Raw genomic sequence first — 25,425 nt, forward strand, 5'->3', positions numbered from 1 at the left:
AAGCCTACTGATCACCCATAATGCACTGCAATAGGCCAAGCCTACTGATTACCCATAATGCACTGCAATAGGCCAAGCTTACTGATTACCCATAATGCACTGCAATAGGCCAAGCCTACTGATCACCCATAATGCACTGCAATAGGCCAAGCCTACTGATTACCCATAATGCACTGCAATAGGCCAAGCCTACTGATGTCACCCATAATGCACTGCAATAGGCCAAGCTTACTGATCACCCATAATGCACTGCAATAGGCCAAGCCTACTGATTACCCATAATGCACTGCAATAGGCCTAGCCTATTGATCACCCATAATGCACTGCAATAGGCCAAGCCTACTGATCATCCATAATGCACTGCAATAGGCCAAGCCTACTGATCACCCATAATGCACTGCAATAGGCCAAGCCTACTGATTACCCATAATGCACTGCAATAGGCCAAGCCTACTGATCACCCATAATGCACTGCAATAGGCCAAGCCTACTGATTACCCATAATGCACTGCAATAGGCCAAGCCTACTGATCACCCATAATGCACTGCAATAGGCCAAGCCTACTGATGTCACCCATAATGCACTGCAATAGGCCAAGCCTACTGATCACCCATAATGCACTGCAATAGGCCAAGCCTACTGATTACCCATAATGCACTGCAATAGGCCAAGCCTACTGATCACCCATAATGCACTGCAATAGGCCAAGCCTACTGATGTCACCCATAATGCACTGCAATAGGCCAAGCTTACTGATCACCCATAATGCACTGCAATAGGCCAAGCTTACTGATCACCCATAATGCACTGCAATAGGCCAAGCCTACTAATCACCCATAATGCACTGCAATAGGCCAAGCCTACTGATGTCACCCACAATGCACTGCAATAGGCCAAGCCTACTGATTACCCATAATGCACTGCAATAGGCCAAGCCTACTGATTACCCATAATGCACTGCAATAGGCCAAGCCTACTGATGTCACCCATAATGCACTGCAATAGGCCAAGCCTACTGATGTCACCCATAATGCACTGCAATAGGCCAAGCTTACTGATCACCCATAATGCACTGCAATAGGCCAAGCTTACTGATCACCCAAAATGCACTGCAATAGGCCAAGCCTACTGATCACCCATAATGCACTGCAATAGGCCAAGCCTACTGATGTCACCCATAATGCACTGCAATAGGCCAAGCTTACTGATCACCCATAATGCACTGCAATAGGCCAAGCTTACTGATCACCCATAATGCACTGCAATAGGCCAAGCTTACTGATCACCCATAATGCACTGCAATAGGCCAAGCCTACTGATCACCCATAATGCACTGCAATAGGCCAAGCCTACTGATGTCACCCACAATGCACTGCAATAGGCCAAGCTTACTGATCACCCATAATGCACTGCAATAGGCCAAGCTTACTGATCACCCATAATGCACTGCAATAGGCCAAGCTTACTGATCACCCATAATGCACTGCAATAGGCCAAGCCTACTGATCACCCATAATGCACTGCAATAGGCCAAGCTTACTGATCACCCATAATGCACTGCAATAGGCCAAGCTTACTGATCACCCATAATGCACTGCAATAGGCCAAGCCTACTGATGTCACCCACAATGCACTGCAATAGGCCAAGCTTACTGATTACCCATAATGCACTGCAATAGGCCAAGCCTACTGATCACCCATAATGCACTGCAATAGGCCAAGCCTACTGATCACCCATAATGCACTGCAATAGGCCAAGCTTACTGATTACCCATAATGCACTGCAATAGGCCAAGCCTACTGATCACCCATAATGCACTGCAATAGGCCAAGCTTACTGATCACCCATAATGCACTGCAATAGGCCAAGCCTACTGATCACCCATAATGCACTGCAATAGGCCAAGCTTACTGATCACCCATAATGCACTGCAATAGGCCAAGCTTACTGATCACCCATAATGCACTGCAATAGGCCAAGCCTACTGATGTCACCCACAATGCACTGCAATAGGCCAAGCTTACTGATTACCCATAATGCACTGCAATAGGCCAAGCCTACTGATCACCCATAATGCACTGCAATAGGCCAAGCCTACTGATCACCCATAATGCACTGCAATAGGCCAAGCTTACTGATCACCCATAATGCACTGCAATAGGCCAAGCCTACTGATCACCCATAATGCACTGCAATAGGCCAAGCTTACTGATCACCCATAATGCACTGCAATAGGCCAAGCCTACTGATGTCACCCATAATGCACTGCAATAGGCCAAGCTTACTGATTACCCATAATGCACTGCAATAGGCCAAGCCTACTGATCACCCATAATGCACTGAAATAGGCCAAGCCTACTGATCACCCATAATGCACTGCAATAGGCCAAGCTTACTGATCACCCATAATGCACTGCAATAGGCCAAGCCTACTGATGTCACCCATAATGCACTGCAATAGGCCAAGCTTACTGATCACCCATAATGCACTGCAATAGGCCAAGCTTACTGATCACCCATAATGCACTGCAATAGGCCAAGCCTACTGATGTCACCCACAATGCACTGAAATAGGCCAAGCCTACTGATGTCACCCATAATGCACTGCAATAGGCCAAGCTTACTGATTACCCATAATGCACTGCAATAGGCCAAGCCTACTGATCACCCATAATGCACTGCAATAGGCCAAGCTTACTGATCACCCATAATGCACTGCAATAGGCCAAGCTTACTGATCACCCATAATGCACTGCAATAGGCCAAGCCTACTGATCACCCATAATGCACTGCAATAGGCCAAGCTTACTGATCACCCATAATGCACTGCAATAGGCCAAGCCTACTGATGTCACCCATAATGCACTGCAATAGGCCAAGCTTACTGATTACCCATAATGCACTGCAATAGGCCAAGCCTACTGATCACCCATAATGCACTGAAATAGGCCAAGCCTACTGATCACCCATAATGCACTGCAATAGGCCAAGCTTACTGATCACCCATAATGCACTGCAATAGGCCAAGCCTACTGATGTCACCCATAATGCACTGCAATAGGCCAAGCCTACTGATGTCACCCACAATGCACTGCAATAGGCCAAGCTTACTGATTACCCATAATGCACTGCAATAGGCCAAGCCTACTGATCACCCATAATGCACTGAAATAGGCCAAGCCTACTGATCACCCATAATGCACTGCAATAGGCCAAGCTTACTGATCACCCATAATGCACTGAAATAGGCCAAGCTTACTGATGTCACCCATAATGCACTGCAATAGGCCAAGCCTACTGATCATCCATAATGCACTGCAATAGGCCAAGCCTACTGATCACCCATAATGCACTGCAATAGGCCAAGCTTACTGATCACCCATAATGCACTGCAATAGGCCAAGCTTACTGATCACCCATAATGCACTGCAATAGGCCAAGCCTACTGATCACCCATAATGCACTGCAATAGGCCAAGCTTACTGATCACCCATAATGCACTGCAATAGGCCAAGCCTACTGATGTCACCCATAATGCACTGCAATAGGCCAAGCTTACTGATTACCCATAATGCACTGCAATAGGCCAAGCCTACTGATCACCCATAATGCACTGAAATAGGCCAAGCCTACTGATCACCCATAATGCACTGCAATAGGCCAAGCTTACTGATCACCCATAATGCACTGCAATAGGCCAAGCCTACTGATGTCACCCATAATGCACTGCAATAGGCCAAGCTTACTGATTACCCATAATGCAGTGCAATAGGCCAAGCCTACTGATCACCCATAATGCACTGAAATAGGCCAAGCTTACTGATGTCACCCATAATGCACTGCAATAGGCCAAGCCTACTGATCATCCATAACGCACTGCAATAGGCCAAGCCTACTGATCACCCATAATGCACTGCAATAGGCCAAGCATACTGATCACCCATAATGCACTGCAATAGGCCAAGCCTACTGATGTCACCCATAATGCACTGCAATAGGCCAAGCTTACTGATCACCCATAATGCACTGCAATAGGCCAAGCCTACTGATGTCACCCACAATGCACTGAAATAGGCCAAGCCTACTGATGTCACCCATAATGCACTGCAATAGGCCAAGCTTACTGATTACCCATAATGCACTGCAATAGGCCAAGCCTACTGATCACCCATAATGCACTGCAATAGGCCAAGCTTACTGATCACCCATAATGCACTGCAATAGGCCAAGCTTACTGATCACCCATAATGCACTGCAATAGGCCAAGCCTACTGATCACCCATAATGCACTGCAATAGGCCAAGCTTACTGATCACCCATAATGCACTGCAATAGGCCAAGCCTACTGATGTCACCCATAATGCACTGCAATAGGCCAAGCTTACTGATTACCCATAATGCACTGCAATAGGCCAAGCCTACTGATCACCCATAATGCACTGAAATAGGCCAAGCCTACTGATCACCCATAATGCACTGCAATAGGCCAAGCTTACTGATCACCCATAATGCACTGCAATAGGCCAAGCCTACTGATGTCACCCATAATGCACTGCAATAGGCCAAGCCTACTGATGTCACCCACAATGCACTGCAATAGGCCAAGCTTACTGATTACCCATAATGCACTGCAATAGGCCAAGCCTACTGATCACCCATAATGCACTGAAATAGGCCAAGCCTACTGATCACCCATAATGCACTGCAATAGGCCAAGCTTACTGATCACCCATAATGCACTGAAATAGGCCAAGCTTACTGATGTCACCCATAATGCACTGCAATAGGCCAAGCCTACTGATCATCCATAATGCACTGCAATAGGCCAAGCCTACTGATCACCCATAATGCACTGCAATAGGCCAAGCTTACTGATCACCCATAATGCACTGCAATAGGCCAAGCTTACTGATCACCCATAATGCACTGCAATAGGCCAAGCCTACTGATCACCCATAATGCACTGCAATAGGCCAAGCTTACTGATCACCCATAATGCACTGCAATAGGCCAAACCTACTGATGTCACCCATAATGCACTGCAATAGGCCAAGCTTACTGATTACCCATAATGCACTGCAATAGGCCAAGCCTACTGATCACCCATAATGCACTGAAATAGGCCAAGCCTACTGATCACCCATAATGCACTGCAATAGGCCAAGCTTACTGATCACCCATAATGCACTGCAATAGGCCAAGCCTACTGATGTCACCCATAATGCACTGCAATAGGCCAAGCTTACTGATTACCCATAATGCAGTGCAATAGGCCAAGCCTACTGATCACCCATAATGCACTGAAATAGGCCAAGCTTACTGATGTCACCCATAATGCACTGCAATAGGCCAAGCCTACTGATCATCCATAATGCACTGCAATAGGCCAAGCCTACTGATCACCCATAATGCACTGCAATAGGCCAAGCTTACTGATCACCCATAATGCACTGCAATAGGCCAAGCCTACTGATGTCACCCATAATGCACTGCAATAGGCCAAGCTTACTGATTACCCATAATGCACTGCAATAGGCCAAGCCTACTGATCACCCATAATGCACTGCAATAGGCCAAGCTTACTGATCACCCATAATGCACTGCAATAGGCCAAGCCTACTGATGTCACCCATAATGCACTGCAATAGGCCAAGCTTACTGATCACCCATAATGCACTGCAATAGGCCAAGCCTACTGATTACCCATAATGCACTGCAATAGGCCAAGCTTACTGATCACCCATAATGCACTGCAATAGGCCAAGCCTACTGATCACCCATAATGCACTGCAATAGGCCAAGCCTACTGATCACCCATAATGCACTGCAATAGGCCAAGCCTACTGATCACCCATAATGCACTGCAATAGGCCAAGCCTACTGATTACCCATAATGCACTGCAATAGGCCAAGCCTACTGATGTCACCCATAATGCACTGCAATAGGCCAAGCCTACTGATGTCACCCATAATGCACTGCAATAGGCCAAGCCTACTGATCACCCATAATGCACTGCAATAGGCCAAGCCTACTGATTACCCATAATGCACTGCAATAGGCCAAGCTTACTGATTACCCATAATGCACTGCAATAGGCCAAGCCTACTGATCACCCATAATGCACTGCAATAGGCCAAGCTTACTGATTACCCATAATGCACTGCAATAGGCCAAGCCTACTGATTACCCATAATGCACTGCAATAGGCCAAGCTTACTGATGTCACCCATAATGCACTGCAATAGGCCAAGCCTACTGATGTCACCCATAATGCACTGCAATAGGCCAAGCTTACTGATCACCCATAATGCACTGCAATAGGCCAAGCCTACTGATTACCCATAATGCACTGCAATAGGCCAAGCTTACTGATCACCCATAATGCACTGCAATAGGCCAAGCTTACTGATCACCCATAATGCACTGCAATAGGCCAAGCTTACTGATCACCCATAATGCACTGCAATAGGCCAAGCTTACTGATCACCCATAATGCACTGCAATAGGCCAAGCCTACTGATGTCACCCATAATGCACTGCAATAGGCCAAGCCTACTGATGTCACCCATAATGCACTGCAATAGGCCAAGCCTACTGATTACCCATAATGCACTGCAATAAGCCAAGCTTACTGATCACCCATAATGCACTGCAATAGGCCAACCCTACTGATTACCCATAATGCACTGCAATAGGCCAAGCCTACTGATCACCCATAATGCACTGCAATAGGCCAAGCCTACTGATCACCCATAATGCACTGCAATAGGCCAAGCCTACTGATCACCCATAATGCACTGCAATAGGCCAAGCCTACTGATTACCCATAATGCACTGCAATAGGCCAAGCCTACTGATCATCCATAATGCACTGCAATGGGCCAAGCCTACTGATTACCCATAATGCACTGCAATAGGCCAAGCCTACTGATCACCCATAATGCACTGCAATAGGCCAAGCCTACTGATCACCCATAATGCACTGCAATAGGCCAAGCCTACTGATCACCCATAATGCACTGCAATAGGCCAAGCCTACTGATCACCCATAATGCACTGCAATAGGCCAAGCTTACTGATCACCCATAATGCACTGCAATAGGCCAAGCTTACTGATGTCACCCATAATGCACTGCAATAGGCCAAGCTTACTGATTACCCATAATGCACTGCAATAGGCCAAGCCTACTGATCACCCATAATGCACTGCAATAGGCCAAGCTTACTGATTACCCATAATGCACTGCAATAGGCCAAGCCTACTGATCACCCATAATGCACTGCAATAGGCCAAGCCTACTGATCACCCATAATGCACTGCAATAGGCCAAGCTTACTGATTACCCATAATGCACTGCAATAGGCCAAGCCTACTGATCACCCATAATGCACTGCAATAGGCCAAGCCTACTGATCACCCATAATGCACTGCAATAGGCCAAGCCTACTGATCACCCATAATGCACTGCAATAGGCCAAGCTTACTGATCACCCATAATGCACTGCAATAGGCCAAGCCTACTGATCACCCATAATGCACTGCAATAGGCCAAGCCTACTGATCACCCATAATGCACTGCAATAGGCCAAGCCTACTGATCACCCATAATGCACTGCAATAGGCCAAGCCTACTGATTACCCATAATGCACTGCAATAGGCCGAGCTTACTGATGTCACCCATAATGCACTGCAATAGGTCGAGCTTACTGATCACCCATAATGCACTGCAATAGGCCAAGCCTACTGATCACCCATAATGCACTGCAATAGGCCAAGCCTACTGATCATCCATAATGCACTGCAATAGGCCAAGCCTACTGATGTCACCCATAATGCACTGCAATAGGCCAAGCCTACTGATGTCACCCATAATGCACTGCAATAGGCCAAGCTTACTGATCACCCATAATGCACTGCAATAGGCCAAGCTTACTGATCACCCATAATGCACTGCAATAGGCCAAGCTTACTGATCACCCATAATGCACTGCAATAGGCCAAGCTTACTGATCACCCATAATGCACTGCAATAGGCCAAGCTTACTGATCACCCATAATGCACTGCAATAGGCCAAGCTTACTGATCACCCATAATGCACTGCAATAGGCCAAGCTTACTGATCACCCATAATGCACTGCAATAGGCCAAGCCTACTGATCACCCATAATGCACTGCAATAGGCCAAGCTTACTGATCACCCATAATGCACTGCAATAGGCCAAGCTTACTGATCACCCATAATGCACTGCAATAGGCCAAGCTTACTGATTACCCATAATGCACTGCAATAGGCCAAGCCTACTGATTACCCATAATGCACTGCAATAGGACAAGCTTACTGATTACCCATAATGCACTGCAATAGGCCAAGCCTACTGATTACCCATAATGCACTGCAATAGGCCAAGCCTACTGATTACCCATAATGCACTGCAATAGGCCAAGCCTACTGATGTCACCCATAATGCACTGCAATAGGCCAAGCTTACTGATTACCCATAATGCACTGCAATAGGCCAAGCTTACTGATTACCCATAATGCACTGCAATAGGCCAAGCCTACTGATGTCACCCATAATGCACTGCAATAGGCCAAGCTTACTGATTACCCATAATGCACTGCAATAGGCCAAGCCTACTGATCACCCATAATGCACTGCAATAGGCCAAGCTTACTGATGTCACCCACAATGCACTGCAATAGGCCAAGCCTACTGATGTCACCCACAATGCACTGCAATAGGCCAAGCCTACTGATGTCACCCATAATGCACTGCAATAGGCCAAGCCTACTGATTACCCATAATGCACTGCAATAGGCCAAGCTTACTGATCACCCATAATGCACTGCAATAGGCCAAGCCTACTGATCACCCATAATGCACTGCAATAGGCCAAGCTTACTGATGTCACCCACAATGCACTGCAATAGGCCAAGCCTACTGATGTCACCCATAATGCACTGCAATAGGCCAAGCCTACTGATCACCCATAATGCACTGCAATAGGCCAAGCTTACTGATCACCCATAATGCACTGCAATAGGCCAAGCTTACTGATGTCACCCATAATGCACTGCAATAGGCCAAGCTTACTGATCACCCATAATGCACTGCAATAGGCCAAGCTTACTGATCACCCATAATGCACTGCAATAGGCCAAGCTTACTGATGTCACCCATAATGCACTGCAATAGGCCAAGCTTACTGATGTCACCCATAATGCACTGCAATAGGCCAAGCTTACTGATCACCCATAATGCACTGCAATAGGCCAAGCCTACTGATGTCACCCATAATGCACTGCAATAGGCCAAGCTTACTGATGTCACCCATAATGCACTGCAATAGGCCAAGCCTACTGATCACCCATAATGCACTGCAATAGGCCAAGCTTACTGATCACCCATAATGCACTGCAATAGGCCAAGCTTACTGATGTCACCCATAATGCACTGCAATAGGCCAAGCTTACTGATCACCCATAATGCACTGCAATAGGCCAAGCTTTACTGATCACCTATAATGCACTGCAATAGGCCAAGCTTACTGATGTCACCCATAATGCACTGCAATAGGCCAAGCCTACTGATGTCACCCATAATGCACTGCAATGGGCCAAGCCTACTGATCACCCATAATGCACTGCAATAGGCCAAGCCTACTGATGTCACCCATAATGCACTGCAATAGGCCAAGCCTACTGATCACCCATAATGCACTGCAATAGGCCAAGCCTACTAATCACCCATAATGCACTGCAATAGGCCAAGCCTACTGATGTCACCCATAATGCACTGCAATAGGCCAAGCCTACTGATCACCCATAATGCACTGCAATAGGCCAAGCCTACTGATTACCCATAATGCACTGCAATAGGCCAAGCCTACTGATCACCCATAATGCACTGCAATAGGCCAAGCCTACTGATGTCACCCATAATGCACTGCAATAGGCCAAGCCTACTGATTACCCATAATACACTGCAATATGCCAAGCCTACTGATGTCACCCATAATGCACTGCAATAGGCCAAGCCTACTGATGTCACCCATAATGCACTGCAATAGGCCAAGCCTACTGATGTCACCCGTATTGCACTGCAATAGGCCAAGCCTACTGATCACCCATAATGCACTGCAATAGGCCAAGCTTACTGATCACCCATAATGCACTGCAATAGGCCAAGCCTACTGATTACCCATAATGCACTGCAATAGGCCAAGCCTACTGATTACCCATAATGCACTGCAATAGGCCAAGCCTACTGATCACCCATAATGCACTGCAATAGGCCAAGCTTACTGATGTCACCCATAATGCACTGCAATAGGCCAAGCTTACTGATCACCCATAATGCACTGCAATAGGCCAAGCTTACTGATCACCCATAATGCACTGCAATAGGCCAAGCCTACTGATGTCACCCATAATGCACTGCAATGGGCCAAGCCTACTGATTACCCATAATGCACTGCAATAGGCCAAGCCTACTGATCACCCATAATGCACTGCAATAGGCCAAGCTTACTGATGTCACCCATAATGCACTGCAATAGGCCAAGCCTACTGATGTCACCCATAATGCACTGCAATAGGCCAAGCCTACTGATTACCCATAATGCACTGCAATAGGCCAAGCCTACTGATCACCCATAATGCACTGCAATAGGCCAAGCTTACTGATGTCACCCATAATGCACTGCAATAGGCCAAGCCTACTGATGTCACCCATAATGCACTGCAATAGGCCAAGCCTACTGATCACCCATAATGCACTGCAATAGGCCAAGCTTACTGATTACCCATAATGCACTGCAATAGGCCAAGCTTACTGATCACCCATAATGCACTGCAATAGGCCAAGCCTACTGATTACCCATAATGCACTGCAATAGGCCAAGCTTACTGATCACCCATAATGCACTGCAATAGGCCAAGCCTACTGATTACCCATAATGCACTGCAATAGGCCAAGCTTACTGATGTCACCCATAATGCACTGCAATAGGCCAAGCCTACTGATGTCACCCATAATGCACTGCAATAGGCCAAGCCTACTGATTACCCATAATGCACTGCAATAGGCCAAGCCTACTGATCACCCATAATGCACTGCAATAGGCCAAGCCTACTGATCACCCATAATGCACTGCAATAGGCCAAGCTTACTGATGTCACCCATAATGCACTGCAATAGGCCAAGCCTACTGATGTCACCCATAATGCACTGCAATAGGCCAAGCTTACTGATTACCCATAATGCACTGCAATAGGCCAAGCCTACTGATCACCCATAATGCACTGCAATAGGCCAAGCCTACTGATGTCACCCATAATGCACTGCAATAGGCCAAGCCTACTGATCACCCATAATGCACTGCAATAGGCCAAGCCTACTGATTACCCATAATGCACTGCAATAGGCCAAGCCTACTGATGTCACCCATAATGCACTGCAATAGGCCAAGCTTACTGATTACCCATAATGCACTGCAATAGGCCAAGCCTACTGATCACCCATAATGCACTGCAATAGGCCAAGCTTACTGATTACCCATAATGCACTGCAATAGGCCAAGCCTACTGATCACCCATAATGCACTGCAATAGGCCAAGCCTACTGATTACCCATAATGCACTGCAATAGGCCAAGCCTACTGATTACCCATAATGCACTGCAATAGGCCTAGCCTATTGATCACCCATAATGCACTGCAATAGGCCAAGCTTACTGATGTCACCCATAATGCACTGCAATAGGCCAAGCTTACTGATGTCACCCATAATGCACTGCAATAGGCCAAGCCTACTGATCACCCATAATGCACTGCAATAGGCCAAGCTTACTGATTACCCATAATGCACTGCAATAGGCCAAGCCTACTGATCACCCATAATGCACTGCAATAGGCCAAGCCTACTGATTACCCATAATGCACTGCAATAGGCCAAGCCTACTGATGTCACCCATAATGCACTGCAATAGGCCAAGCTTACTGATTACCCATAATGCACTGCAATAGGCCAAGCCTACTGATCACCCATAATGCACTGCAATAGGCCAAGCTTACTGATTACCCATAATGCACTGCAATAGGCCAAGCCTACTGATCACCCATAATGCACTGCAATAGGCCAAGCCTACTGATTACCCATAATGCACTGCAATAGGCCAAGCCTACTGATTACCCATAATGCACTGCAATAGGCCTAGCCTATTGATCACCCATAATGCACTGCAATAGGCCAAGCTTACTGATGTCACCCATAATGCACTGCAATAGGCCAAGCTTACTGATGTCACCCATAATGCACTGCAATAGGCCAAGCCTACTGATCACCCATAATGCACTGCAATAGGCCAAGCTTACTGATTACCCATAATGCACTGCAATAGGCCAAGCCTACTGATTACCCATAATGCATTGCAATAGGCCAAGCCTACTGATTACCCATAATGCACTGCAATAGGCCAAGCCTACTGATCACCCATAATGCACTGCAATAGGCCAAGCTTACTGATTACCCATAATGCACTGCAATAGGCCAAGCCTACTGATTACCCATAATGCACTGCAATAGGCCAAGCCTACTGATTACCCATAATGCACTGCAATAGGCCAAGCTTACTGATGTCACCCATAATGCACTGCAATAGCCCACACCCACTGATTTCAGCACAATGAGTGATATGCAATAGGGCACAGCTCCTGGCGATCAGGGGACTCCCAGCAGTACCTGCTCTTGATGCTGTCCAGCTGGCTGCGGAGCGATGCTTTGTGCTGCTCCAGAACATCTTTCAGTGGCACGGTGCAATGCTCTCGGTGCTCCCCCTCTGTGCACTCCACACACATGGCCGTCTCACAGGGTCCGCAGTAATACTCCATGGTCTAGTGAGGAACAGGAAAGGTGATGATGTCATAGACGTGCGCAGGGTTCCTCCCTCACCGATAGCCAATGTCAGGGATGTGATGTGTGGCTCTGCTGTGCGCAGCTCTGCCTGTGGTGGAGGGAGGCCTCTAAAAAGCAAACAGTAGCTAGCGTGGCATGACTGTCTGTGCACTGTGTCCGTACTCACATCTGCTGGATGTCACATATGTGCACATAACTCCAGACACCGTGACATACAAATGCACCCAGATCTGTAGCCAGATATTAAACCCGACAAAGCTGCGTACAGGCGTGGCAGGAGAGAGGGGAGGGAGGCGTGGCAGGAGAGAGGGGAGGCGTGGCAGGAGAGAGGGGAGGGAGGCGTGGCAGGAGAGAGGGGAGGCACTACCAGGAGGGCGGGAGGCATGGCATGAGAGAGGGGAGGGAGGCGTGGCAGGAGAGAGGGGAGGCGTGGCAGGAGAGAGGGGAGGCTCTACCAGGAGGGGGGAGGCGTGGCAGGAGAGAGGGGAGGCACTACCAGGAGGGGGGAGGCATGGCAGGAGAGAGGGGAGGGAGGCGTGGCAGGAAAGAGGGGAGGCTCTACCAGGAGGGGGGAGGCATGGCATGAGAGAGGGGAGGCAGGCGTGGCAGGAGAGAGGGGAGGCGTGGCAGGAGAGAGGGGAGGGAGGCGTGGCAGGAGAGAGGGGAGGCACTACCAGGAGGGCGGGAGGCATGGCATGAGAGAGGGGAGGGAGGCGTGGCAGGAGAGAGGGGAGGCATGGCAGAAGAGAGGGGAGGGAGGCGTGGCAGGAGAGAGGGGAGGCGTGGCAGGAGAGAGGGGCGGTACTACCAGGAGGGGGGAGGCATGGCAGGAGAGAGGGGAGGGAGGCGTGGCAGGAGAGAGGGGAGGCTCTACCAGGAGGGGGGGAAGCGTGGCATGAGAGAGGGGAGGCTCTACCAGGAGGGGGGAGGCGTGGCAGGAGAGAGGGGAGGGAGGCGTGGCAGGAGAGAGGGGAGGCTCTACCAGGAGGGGGGAGGCATGGCATGAGAGAGGGGAGGGAGGCGTGGCAGGAGAGAGGGGAGGCGTGGCAGGAGAGAGGGGAGGGAGGCGTAGCAGGAGAGAGGGGAGGCTCTACCAGGAGGGGGGAGGCGTGGCAGGAGAGAGGGGAGGCTCTACCAGGAGGGCGGGAGGCGTGCCATGAGAGAGGGGAGGGAGCCATGGCAGGAGAGAGGGGAGGCTCTACCAGGAGGGGGGAGGCGTGGCAGGAGAGAGGGGAGGCTCTACCAGGAGGGGGGAGGCGTGGCAGGAGAGAGGGGAGGCTCTACCAGGAGGGGGGGGGGAGGCGTGGAAGGAGAGAGGAGAGGCTCTACCAGGAGAGAGGGGAGGCTCTACCAGGTGGGGGGAGGTGTGGCAGACGAGAGGGGAGGCTCTACCAGGAGGGGGGGAGGCATGGCAGGAGAGAGTGGCTCTCCCAGGAAATGGGGGGGGGGGGGGGGAAGCATGGCAGCAAGGAGGAAAGGAGTGAAAAAAAAGAGGGGAGGTGTGGCAGCAGAGAGGGGAGTCTCTCCCAGGAGAGGGGAGAGGCATGGCAGGAGAGAGGGGAGAGGCATGGCAGGAGAGAGGGGAGAGGCATGGCAGGAGAGAGGGGAGAGGCATGGCAGGAGAGAGGGGAGAGGCATGGCAGGAGAGAGAGGAGAGGCATGGCAGGAGATAGGGGAGACATGAAAGGGAAGGGGTGGCAGGAGAGAGGGGAGAGGCATGGCAGGAGAGAGGGGAGAGGCATGGCAGGAGAGAGGGGAGGCATGGCAGGAGAGAGGGGAGGCATGGCAGGAGAGAGGGGAGAGGCATGGCAGGAGAGAGGGGAGAGGCATTGCAGGAGAGAGGGGAGAGGCATGGCAGGAGAGAGGGGAGAGGCATTGCAGGAGAGAGGGGAGAGGCATGGCAGGAGAGAGGGGAGAGGCATGGCAGGAGAGAGGGGAGAGGCATGGCAGGAGAGAGGGGAGAGGCATGGCAGGAGAGAGGGTAGGCATGGCAGGAGAGGGGAGAGGCATGGCAGGAGAGAGGGTAGGCATGGCAGGAGAGGGGAGAGGCATTGCAGGAGAGAGGGTAGGCATGGCAGGAGAGGGGAGAGGCATGGCAGGAGAGAGGGGAGAGGCATGGCAGGAGAGAGGGGAGAGGCATGGCAGGAGAGAGGGGAGAGGCATGGCAGGAGAGAGGGGAGAGGCATGGCAGGAGAGAGGGGAGGCATGGCAGGAGAGAGGGGAGGCATGGCAGGAGAGAGGGGAGGCATGGCAGGAGAGAGGGGAGGCATGGCAGGAGAGAGGGGAGGCATGGCAGGAGAGAGGGGAGAGGCATGGCAGCAGAGAGGGGAGGCATGGCAGGAGAGAGGGGAGGCTCTACCAGGAGGGGGGAGGCATGGCAGGAGAGAGGGTAGGCATGGCAGGAGAGAGGGTAGGCATGGCAGGAGAGAGGGGAGAGGCATGGCAGGAGAGAGGGGAGGCATGGCAGGAGAGAGGGGAGAGGCATGGCAGCAGAGAGGGGAGGCATGGCAGGAGAGAGGGGAGGCTCTACCAGGAGGGGGGAGGCATGGCAGGAGAGAGGGTAGGCATGGCAGGAGAGGGGAGAGGCATGGCAGGAGAGAGGGGAGAGGCATGGCAGGAGAGAGGGGAGGCATGGCAGGAGAGAGGGGAGAGGCATGGCAGGAGAGAGGGGAGAGGCATGGCAGGAGAGAGGGGAGGCATGGCAGGAGAGAGGGGAGGCATGGCAGGAGAGAGGGGAGGCATGGCAGGAGAGAGGGGAGAGGCATGGCAGGAGAGAGGGGAGGCATGGCAGGAGAGAGGGGAGGCATGGCAGGAGAGAGGGGAGAGGCATGGCAGGAGAGGGGAGAGGCATGGCAGGAGAGAGGGGAGGCATGGCAGGAGAGAGGGGAGAGGCATGGCAGGAGAGAGGGGAGGCATGGCAGGAGAGAGGGGAGGCATGGCAGGAGAGAGGGGAGAGGCATGGCAGGAGAGAGGGGAGAGGCATGGCAGGAGAGAGGGGAGAGGCATGGCAGGAGAGAGGGGAGGCATGGCAGGAGAGAGGGGAGAGGCATGGCAGGAGAGAGGGGAGGCATGGCAGGAGAGAGGGGAGGCATGGCAGGAGAGAGGGGAGGCATGGCAGGAGAGAGGGGAGAGGCATGGCAGCAGAGAGGGGAGGCATGGCAGGAGAGAGGGGAGGCATGGCAGGAGAGAGGGGAGGCATGGCAGGAGAGAGGGGAGGCATGGCAGGAGAGAGGGGAGAGGCATGGCAGGAGAGAGGGGAGAGGCATGGCAGGAGAGAGGGGAGAGGCATGGCAGGAGAGAGGGGAGAAGCATGGCAGGAGAGAGGGGAGGCATGGCAGGAGAGAGGGGAGGCATGGCAGGAGAGAGGGGAGAGGCATGGCAGGAGAGAGGGGAGAGGCATGGCAGCAGAGAGGGGAGGCATGGCAGCAGAGAGGGGAGGCATGGCAGCAGAGAGGGGAGGCATGGCAGCAGAGAGGGGAGGCATGGCAGGAGAGAGGGGAGGCATGGCAGGAGAGAGGGGAGGCATGGCAGGAGAGAGGGGAGGCATGGCAGGAGAGAGGGGAGGCATGGCAGGAGAGGGGAGAGGCATGGCAGGAGAGGGGAGAGGCATGGCAGGAGAGAGGGAGAGGCATGGCAGGAGAGAGGGGAGGCATGGCAGGAGAGAGGGGAGGCATGGCAGGAGAGAGGGGAGAGGCATGGCAGGAGAGAGGGGAGGCATGGCAGGAGAGAGGGGAGAGGCATGGCAGGAGAGAGGGGAGAGGCATGGCAGCAGAGAGGGGAGGCATGGCAGGAGAGAGGGGAGGCATGGCAGGAGAGAGGGGAGGCATGGCAGGAGAGAGGGGAGGCATGGCAGGAGAGAGGGGAGGCATGGCAGGAGAGAGGGGAGGCATGGCAGGAGAGAGGGGAGAGGCATGGCAGGAGAGAGGGGAGAGGCATGGCAGGAGAGAGGGGAGAGGCATGGCAGGAGAGAGGGGAGAAGCATGGCAGGAGAGAGGGGAGGCATGGCAGGAGAGAGGGGAGGCATGGCAGGAGAGAGGGGAGAGGCATGGCAGGAGAGAGGGGAGGCATGGCAGCAGAGAGGGGAGGCATGGCAGGAGAGAGGGGAGAAGCATGGCAGGAGAGAGGGGAGGCATGGCAGGAGAGAGGGGAGGCATGGCAGCAGAGAGGGGAGAGGCATGGCAGCAGAGAGGGGAGGCATGGCAGCAGAGAGGGGAGGCATGGCAGGAGAGAGGGGAGGCATGGCAGGAGAGAGGGGAGGCATGGCAGGAGAGAGGGGAGGCATGGCAGGAGAGAGGGGAGGCATGGCAGGAGAGAGGGGAGGCATGGCAGGAGAGGGGAGAGGCATGGCAGCAGAGAGGGGAGAGGCATGGCAGCAGAGAGGGGAGGCATGGCAGGAGAGAGGGGAGGCATGGCAGGAGAGAGGGGAGGCATGGCAGGAGAGAGGGGAGGCATGGCAGGAGAGAGGGGAGGCATGGCAGGAGAGAGGGGGGAGGCATGGCAGGAGAGAGGGGGGAGGCATGGCAGGAGAGAGGGGAGAGGCATGGCAGGAGAGAGGGGAGGCATGGCAGGAGAGAGGGGAGGCATGGCAGGAGAGAGGGGAGGCATGGCAGGAGAGAGGGGAGGCATGGCAGGAGAGAGGGGAGGCATGGCAGGAGAGAGGGGAGAGGCATGGCAGGAGAGAGGGGAGAGGCATGGCAGGAGAGAGGGGAGGCATGGCAGGAGAGAGGGGAGGCATGGCAGGAGAGAGGGGAGGCATGGCAGGAGAGAGGGGAGAGGCATGGCAGGAGAGAGGGGAGGCATGGCAGGAGAGAGGGGAGGCATGGCAGGAGAGAGGGTAGGCATGTCAGGAGAGAGGGGAGAGGCATGGCAGGAGAGAGGGGAGGCATGGCAGGAGAGAGGGGAGAGGCATGGCAGCAGAGAGGGGAGGCATGGCAGGAGAGAGGGGAGGCTCTACCAGGAGGGGGGAGGCATGGCAGGAGAGAGGGTAGGCATGGCAGGAGAGGGGAGAGGCATGGCAGGAGAGAGGGGAGAGGCATGGCAGGAGAGAGGGGAGGCATGGCAGGAGAGAGGGGAGAGGCATGGCAGGAGAGAGGGGAGGCATGGCAGGAGAGAGGGGAGGCATGGCAGGAGAGAGGGGAGGCATGGCAGGAGAGAGGGGAGGCATGGCAGGAGAGAGGGGAGGCATGGCAGGAGAGAGGGGAGAGGCATGGCAGGAGAGGGGAGAGGCATGGCAGGAGAGAGGGAGAGGCATGGCAGGAGAGAGGGGAGAGGCATGGCAGGAGAGAGGGGAGGCATGGCAGGAGAGAGGGGAGGCATGGCAGGAGAGAGGGGAGGCATGGCAGGAGAGAGGGGAGAGGCATGGCAGGAGAGAGGGGAGAGGCATGGCAGGAGAGAGGGGAGAGGCATGGCAGGAGAGAGGGGAGGCATGGCAGGAGAGAGGGGAGAGGCATGGCAGCAGAGAGGGGAGAGGCATGGCAGCAGAGAGGGGAGGCATGGCAGGAGAGAGGGGAGGCATGGCAGGAGAGAGGGGAGGCATGGCAGGAGAGAGGGGAGAGGCATGGCAGGAGAGAGGGGAGGCATGGCAGGAGAGAGGGGAGGCATGGCAGGAGAGAGGGGAGAGGCATGGCAGGAGAGAGGGGAGAGGCATGGCAGCAGAGAGGGGAGGCATGGCAGGAGAGAGGGGAGGCATGGCAGGAGAGAGGGGAGGCATGGCAGGAGAGAGGGGAGGCATGGCAGGAGAGAGGGGAGGCATGGCAGGAGAGAGGGGAGGCATGGCAGGAGAGAGGGGAGGCATGGCAGGAGAGAGGGGAGAGGCATGGCAGGAGAGAGGGGAGAGGCATGGCAGGAGAGAGGGGAGAAGCATGGCAGGAGAGAGGGGAGGCATGGCAGGAGAGAGGGGAGGCATGGCAGGAGAGAGGGGAGAGGCATGGCAGCAGAGAGGGGAGGCATGGCAGCAGAGAGGGGAGGCATGGCAGCAGAGAGGGGAGGCATGGCAGGAGAGAGCGGAGGCATGGCAGGAGAGAGGGGAGGCATGGCAGGAGAGAGGGGAGGCATGGCAGGAGAGAGGGGAGGCATGGCAGGAGAGAGGGGAGGCATGGCAGGAGAGGGGAGAGGCATGGCAGGAGAGGGGAGAGGCATGGCAGGAGAGAGGGAGAGGCATGGCAGGAGAGAGGGGAGAGGCATGGCAGGAGAGAGGGGAGGCATGGCAGGAGAGAGGGGAGAGGCATGGCAGGAGAGAGGGGAGGCATGGCAGGAGAGAGGGGAGAGGCATGGCAGGAGAGAGGGGAGAGGCATGGCAGCAGAGAGGGGAGGCATGGCAGGAGAGAGGGGAGGCATGGCAGGAGAGAGGGGAGGCATGGCAGGAGAGAGGGGAGGCATGGCAGGAGAGAGGGGAGGCATGGCAGGAGAGAGGGGAGGCATGGCAGGAGAGAGGGGAGAGGCATGGCAGGAGAGAGGGGAGAGGCATGGCAGGAGAGAGGGGAGAAGCATGGCAGGAGAGAGGGGAGGCATGGCAGGAGAGAGGGGAGGCATGGCAGGAGAGAGGGGAGAGGCATGGCAGGAGAGAGGGGAGAGGCATGGCAGCAGAGAGGGGAGAGGCATGGCAGCAGAGAGGGGAGGCATGGCAGCAGAGAGGGGAGGCATGGCAGGAGAGAGGGGAGGCATGGCAGGAGAGAGGGGAGGCATGGCAGGAGAGAGGGGAGGCATGGCAGGAGAGAGGGGAGGCATGGCAGGAGAGGGGAGAGGCATGGCAGCAGAGAGGGGAGAGGCATGGCAGCAGAGAGGGGAGGCATGGCAGGAGAGAGGGGAGGCATGGCAGGAGAGAGGGGAGGCATGGCAGGAGAGAGGGGAGGCATGGCAGGAGAGAGGGGAGGCATGGCAGGAGAGAGGGGGAGGCATGGCAGGAGAGAGGGGGGAGGCATGGCAGGAGAGAGGGGAGAGGCATGGCAGGAGAGAGGGGAGGCATGGCAGGAGAGAGGGGAGGCATGGCAGGAGAGAGGGGAGGCATGGCAGGAGAGAGGGGAGGCATGGCAGGAGAGAGGGGAGAGGCATGGCAGGAGAGAGGGGAGAGGCATGGCAGGAGAGAGGGGAGAGGCATGGCAGGAGAGAGGGGAGGCATGGCAGGAGAGAGGGGAGGCATGGCAGGAGAGAGGGGAGGCATGGCAGGAGAGAGGGGAGAGGCATGGCAGGAGAGAGGGGAGGCATGGCAGGAGAGAGGGGAGGCATAGGAGAGAGGGGAGGCATGGCAGGAGAGAGGGGAGGCATGGCAGGAGAGAGGGGAGAGGCATGGCAGGAGAGAGGGGAGAGGCATGGCAGGAGAGAGGGGAGAGGCATGGCAGGAGAGAGGGGAGGCATGGCAGGAGAGAGGGGAGGCATGGCAGGAGAGAGGGGAGGCATGGCAGGAGAGAGGGGAGAGGCATGGCAGGAGAGAGGGGAGAGGCATGGCAGGAGAGAGGGGAGGCATGGCAGGAGAGAGGGGAGGCATGGCAGGAGAGAGGGGAGAGGCATGGCAGGAGAGAGGGGAGAGGCATGGCAGGAGAGAGGGGAGAGGCATGGCAGCAGAGAGGGGAGAGGCATGGCAGGAGAGAGGGGAGGCATGGCAGGAGAGAGGGGAGGCATGGCAGGAGAGAGGGGAGAGGCATGGCAGGAGAGAGGGGAGGCATGGCAGGAGAGAGGGGAGGCATGGCAGGAGAGAGGGGAGAGGCATGGCAGGAGAGAGGGGAGAGGCATGGCAGGAGAGAGGGGAGAGGCATGGCAGGAGAGAGGGGAGGCATGGCAGGAGAGAGGGGAGGCATGGCAGGAGAGAGGGGAGAGGCATGGCAGGAGAGAGGGGAGAGGCATGGCAGGAGAGAGGGGAGAGGCATGGCAGGAGAGAGGGGAGAGGCATGGCAGGAGAGAGGGGAGAGGCATGGCAGCAGAGAGGGGAGGCATGGCAGCAGAGAGGGGAGGCATGGCAGGAGAGAGGGGAGGCATGGCAGGAGAGAGGGGAGGCATGGCAGGAGAGAGGGGAGAGGCATGGCAGGAGAGAGGGGAGAGGCATGGCAGGAGAGAGGGGAGAGGCATGGCAGGAGAGAGGGTAGGCATGGCAGGAGAGAGGGGAGGCATGGCAGGAGAGAGGGGAGGCATGGCAGGAGAGAGGGGAGGCATGGCAGGAGAGAGGGGAGAGGCATGGCAGGAGAGAGGGGAGAGGCATGGCAGGAGAGAGGGGAGGCATGGCAGCAGAGAGGGGAGGCGTGGCAGGAGAGAGGGGAGGGAGGCGTGGCAGGAGAGAGGGGAGGCATGGCAGGAGAGAGGGGAGGCATGGCAGGAGAGAGGGGAGGCATGGCAGGAGAGAGGGGAGAGGCATGGCAGCAGAGAGGGGAGGCATGGCAGGAGAGAGGGGAGGCATGGCAGGAGAGGGGAGAGGCATGGCAGGAGAGAGGGGAGAGGCATGGCAGGTGAGGGGAGAGGCATGGCAGGAGAGAGGGGAAGGCATGGCAGGAGAGAGGGGAGGCATGGCAGGAGAGAGGGGAGGCATGGCAGGAGAGAGGGGAGGCATGGCAGGAGAGAGGGGAGAGGCATGGCAGGAGAGGGGAGAGGCATGGCAGGAGAGAGGGGAGGCATGGCAGGAGAGAGGGGAGAGGCATGGCAGGAGAGAGGGGAGAGGCATGGCAGGAGAGAGGGAAGGCATGGCAGGAGAGAGGGGAGGCATGGCAGGAGAGAGGGGAGGGCATGGCAGGAGAGAGGGGAGGCATGGCAGGAGAGAGGGGAGAGGCATGGCAGGAGAGAGGGGAGAGGCATGGCAGGAGAGAGGGGAGGCATGGCAGGAGAGAGGGGAGGCATGGCAGGAGAGAGGCAGGAGAGAGGAGAGGCATGGCAGGAGAGAGGGGAGGCATAGGCATGGCAGGAGAGAGGGGAGGCATGGCAGGAGAGAGGGGAGGCACAGGAGAGAGGGGAGGCATGGCAGGAGAGAGGGGAGGCATGGCAGGAGAGAGGGGAGGCATGGCAGGAGAGAGGGGAGGCATGGCAGGAGAGAGGAGAGGCATGGCAGGAGAGAGGGGAGGCATGGCAGGAGAGAGGGGAGAGGCATGGCAGGAGAGAGGGGAGAGGCATGGCAGCAGAGAGGGGAGGCATGGCAGGAGAGAGGGGAGGCATGGCAGGAGAGAGGGGAGGCATGGTAGGAGAGAGGGGAGAGGCATGGCAGGAGAGAGGGGAGAGGCATGGCAGCAGAGAGGGGAGGCATGGCAGCAGAGAGGGGAGGCATGGCAGGAGAGAGGGGAGGCATGGCAGGAGAGAGGGGAGGCATGGCAGGAGAGAGGGGAGGCATGGCAGGAGAGAGGGGAGAGGCATGGCAGGAGAGAGGGGAGAGGCATGGCAGGAGAGAGGGGAGAGGCATGGCAGGAGAGAGGGGAGGCATGGCAGGAGAGAGGGGAGGCATGGCAGGAGAGAGGGGAGAGGCATGGCAGGAGAGAGGGGAGAGGCATGGCAGGAGAGAGGGGAGGCATGGCAGGAGAGAGGGGAGGGAGGCGTGGCAGGAGAGAGGGGAGGGAGGCGTGGCAGGAGAGAGGGGAGGGAGGCGTGGCAGGAGAGAGGGGAGGCATGGCAGGAGAGAGGGGAGGCATGGCAGGAGAGGGGAGGCATGGCAGGAGAGAGGGGAGGCATGGCAGGAGAGAGGGGAGGGAGGCGTGGCAGGAGAGAGGGGAGGGAGGCGTGGCAGGAGAGAGGGGAGGGAGGCGTGGCAGGAGAGAGGGGAGGCATGGCAGGAGAGAGGGGAGGCATGGCAGGAGAGGGGAGGCATGGCAGGAGAGAGGGGAGAGGCATGGCAGGAGAGAGGGGAGAGGCATGGCAGCAGAGAGGGGAGGCATGGCAGGAGAGAGGGGAGGCATGGCAGGAGAGGGGAGAGGCATGGCAGGAGAGAGGGGAGAGGCATGGCAGGAGAGAGGGGAGAGGCATGGCAGGAGAGAGGGGAGGCATGGCAGGAGAGAGGGGAGGCATGGCAGGAGAGAGGGGAGAGGCATGGCAGGAGAGAGGGGAGAGGCATGGCAGGAGAGAGGGGAGAGGCATGGCAGGAGAGAGGGGAGAGGCATGGCAGGAGAGAGGGAAGGCATGGCAGGAGAGAGGGGAGGGCATGGCAGGAGAGAGGGGAGGGCATGGCAGGAGAGAGGGGAGGCATGGCAGGAGAGAGGGGAGAGGCATGGCAGGAGAGGGGAGAGGCATGGCAGGAGAGGGGAGGCATGGCAGGAGAGAGGGGAGAGGCATGGCAGGAGAGAGGGGAGTGGCAGGAGAGAGGGGAGGCATGGCAGGAGAGAGGGGAGGCATGGCAGGAGAGAGGGGAGGCATGGCAGGAGAGAGGGGAGGCATGGCAGGAGAGAGGGGAGAGGCATGGCAGGAGAGAGGGGAGAGGCATGGCAGGAGAGAGGGGAGGCATGGCAGGAGAGAGGGGAGGCATGGCAGGAGAGAGGGGAGAGGCATGGCAGGAGAGAGGGGAGGCATGGCAGGAGAGAGGGGAGGCATGGCAGGAGAGAGGGGAGGCATGGCAGGAGAGAGGGGAGAGGCATGGCAGGAGAGAGGGGAGAGGCATGGCAGGAGAGAGGGGAGAAGCATGGCAGGAGAGAGGGGAGGCATGGCAGGAGAGAGGGGAGGCATGGCAGGAGAGAGGGGAGAGGCATGGCAGGAGAGAGGGGAGAGGCATGGCAGCAGAGAGGGGAGAGGCATGGCAGCAGAGAGGGGAGGCATGGCAGGAGAGAGGGGAGGCATGGCAGGAGAGAGGGGAGGCATGGCAGGAGAGAGGGGAGGCATGGCAGGAGAGAGGGGAGGCATGGCAGGAGAGGGGAGAGGCATGGCAGCAGAGAGGGGAGAGGCATGGCAGCAGAGAGGGGAGGCATGGCAGGAGAGAGGGGAGGCATGGCAGGAGAGAGGGGAGGCATGGCAGGAGAGAGGGGAGGCATGGCAGGAGAGAGGGGAGGCATGGCAGGAGAGAGGGGGGAGGCATGGCAGGAGAGAGGGGGGAGGCATGGCAGGAGAGAGGGGAGAGGCATGGCAGGAGAGAGGGGAGGCATGGCAGGAGAGAGGGGAGGCATGGCAGGAGAGAGGGGAGGCATGGCAGGAGAGAGGGGAGGCATGGCAGGAGAGAGGGGAGAGGCATGGCAGGAGAGAGGGGAGAGGCATGGCAGGAGAGAGGGGAGGCATGGCAGGAGAGAGGGGAGGCATGGCAGGAGAGAGGGGAGGCATGGCAGGAGAGAGGGGAGAGGCATGGCAGGAGAGAGGGGAGGCATGGCAGGAGAGAGGGGAGGCATAGGAGAGAGGGGAGGCATGGCAGGAGAGAGGGGAGGCATGGCAGGAGAGAGGGGAGAGGCATGGCAGGAGAGAGGGGAGAGGCATGGCAGGAGAGAGGGGAGAGGCATGGCAGGAGAGAGGGGAGGCATGGCAGGAGAGAGGGGAGGCATGGCAGGAGAGAGGGGAGGCATGGCAGGAGAGAGGGGAGAGGCATGGCAGGAGAGAGGGGAGAGGCATGGCAGGAGAGAGGGGAGAGGCATGGCAGGAGAGAGGGGAGGCATGGCAGGAGAGAGGGGAGAGGCATGGCAGGAGAGAGGGGAGAGGCATGGCAGCAGAGAGGGGAGAGGCATGGCAGGAGAGAGGGGAGGCATGGCAGGAGAGAGGGGAGGCATGGCAGGAGAGAGGGGAGAGGCATGGCAGGAGAGAGGGGAGGCATGGCAGGAGAGAGGGGAGGCATGGCAGGAGAGAGGGGAGAGGCATGGCAGGAGAGAGGGGAGGCATGGCAGGAGAGAGGGGAGAGGCATGGCAGGAGAGAGGGGAGAGGCATGGCAGGAGAGAGGGGAGAGGCATGGCAGGAGAGAGGGGAGAGGCATGGCAGCAGAGAGGGGAGGCATGGCAGCAGAGAGGGGAGGCATGGCAGGAGAGAGGGGAGGCATGGCAGGAGAGAGGGGAGAGGCATGGCAGGAGAGAGGGGAGAGGCATGGCAGGAGAGAGGGGAGAGGCATGGCAGGAGAGAGGGTAGGCATGGCAGGAGAGAGGGGAGGCATGGCAGGAGAGAGGGGAGGCATGGCAGGAGAGAGGGGAGAGGCATGGCAGGAGAGAGGGGAGGCATGGCAGCAGAGAGGGGAGGCGTGGCAGGAGAGAGGGGAGGGAGGCGTGGCAGGAGAGAGGGGAGGCATGGCAGGAGAGAGGGGAGGCATGGCAGGAGAGAGGGGAGGCATGGCAGGAGAGAGGGGAGAGGCATGGCAGCAGAGAGGGGAGGCATGGCAGGAGAGAGGGGAGGCATGGCAGGAGAGGGGAGAGGCATGGCAGGAGAGAGGGGAGAGGCATGGCAGGTGAGGGGAGAGGCATGGCAGGAGAGAGGGGAAGGCATGGCAGGAGAGAGGGGAGGCATGGCAGGAGAGAGGGGAGGCATGGCAGGAGAGAGGGGAGGCATGGCAGGAGAGAGGGGAGAGGCATGGCAGGAGAGGGGAGAGGCATGGCAGGAGAGAGGGGAGGCATGGCAGGAGAGAGGGGAGAGGCATGGCAGG

General features: G+C 56.3%; 1 protein-coding gene across 4 annotated transcripts in view; it reads right to left on the minus strand.

Moving 5' to 3' along the window:
* TRIM3 (tripartite motif containing 3) overlaps positions 1 to 25,425 on the minus strand; it is a 176,783-nt gene that overhangs the window by 138,836 nt on the left and 12,522 nt on the right. For all 4 annotated transcript variants that reach the window (XR_011026022.1, XM_068266463.1, XM_068266464.1 and 1 more), the window contains exon 4: positions 12,749 to 12,900. Coding sequence is in view for 3 of the 4 variants with exons in the window: in XM_068266463.1 (XP_068122564.1) it covers positions 12,749 to 12,900 (152 nt within the window). In the remaining variant the exon portion in view is untranslated. The remainder of the gene's footprint in view (positions 1 to 12,748; positions 12,901 to 25,425) is intronic.

Source organism: Hyperolius riggenbachi, chromosome 2, assembly GCF_040937935.1.
Source record: "Hyperolius riggenbachi isolate aHypRig1 chromosome 2, aHypRig1.pri, whole genome shotgun sequence".
NCBI classification, from domain to species: Eukaryota; Metazoa; Chordata; class Amphibia; order Anura; family Hyperoliidae; genus Hyperolius; species Hyperolius riggenbachi.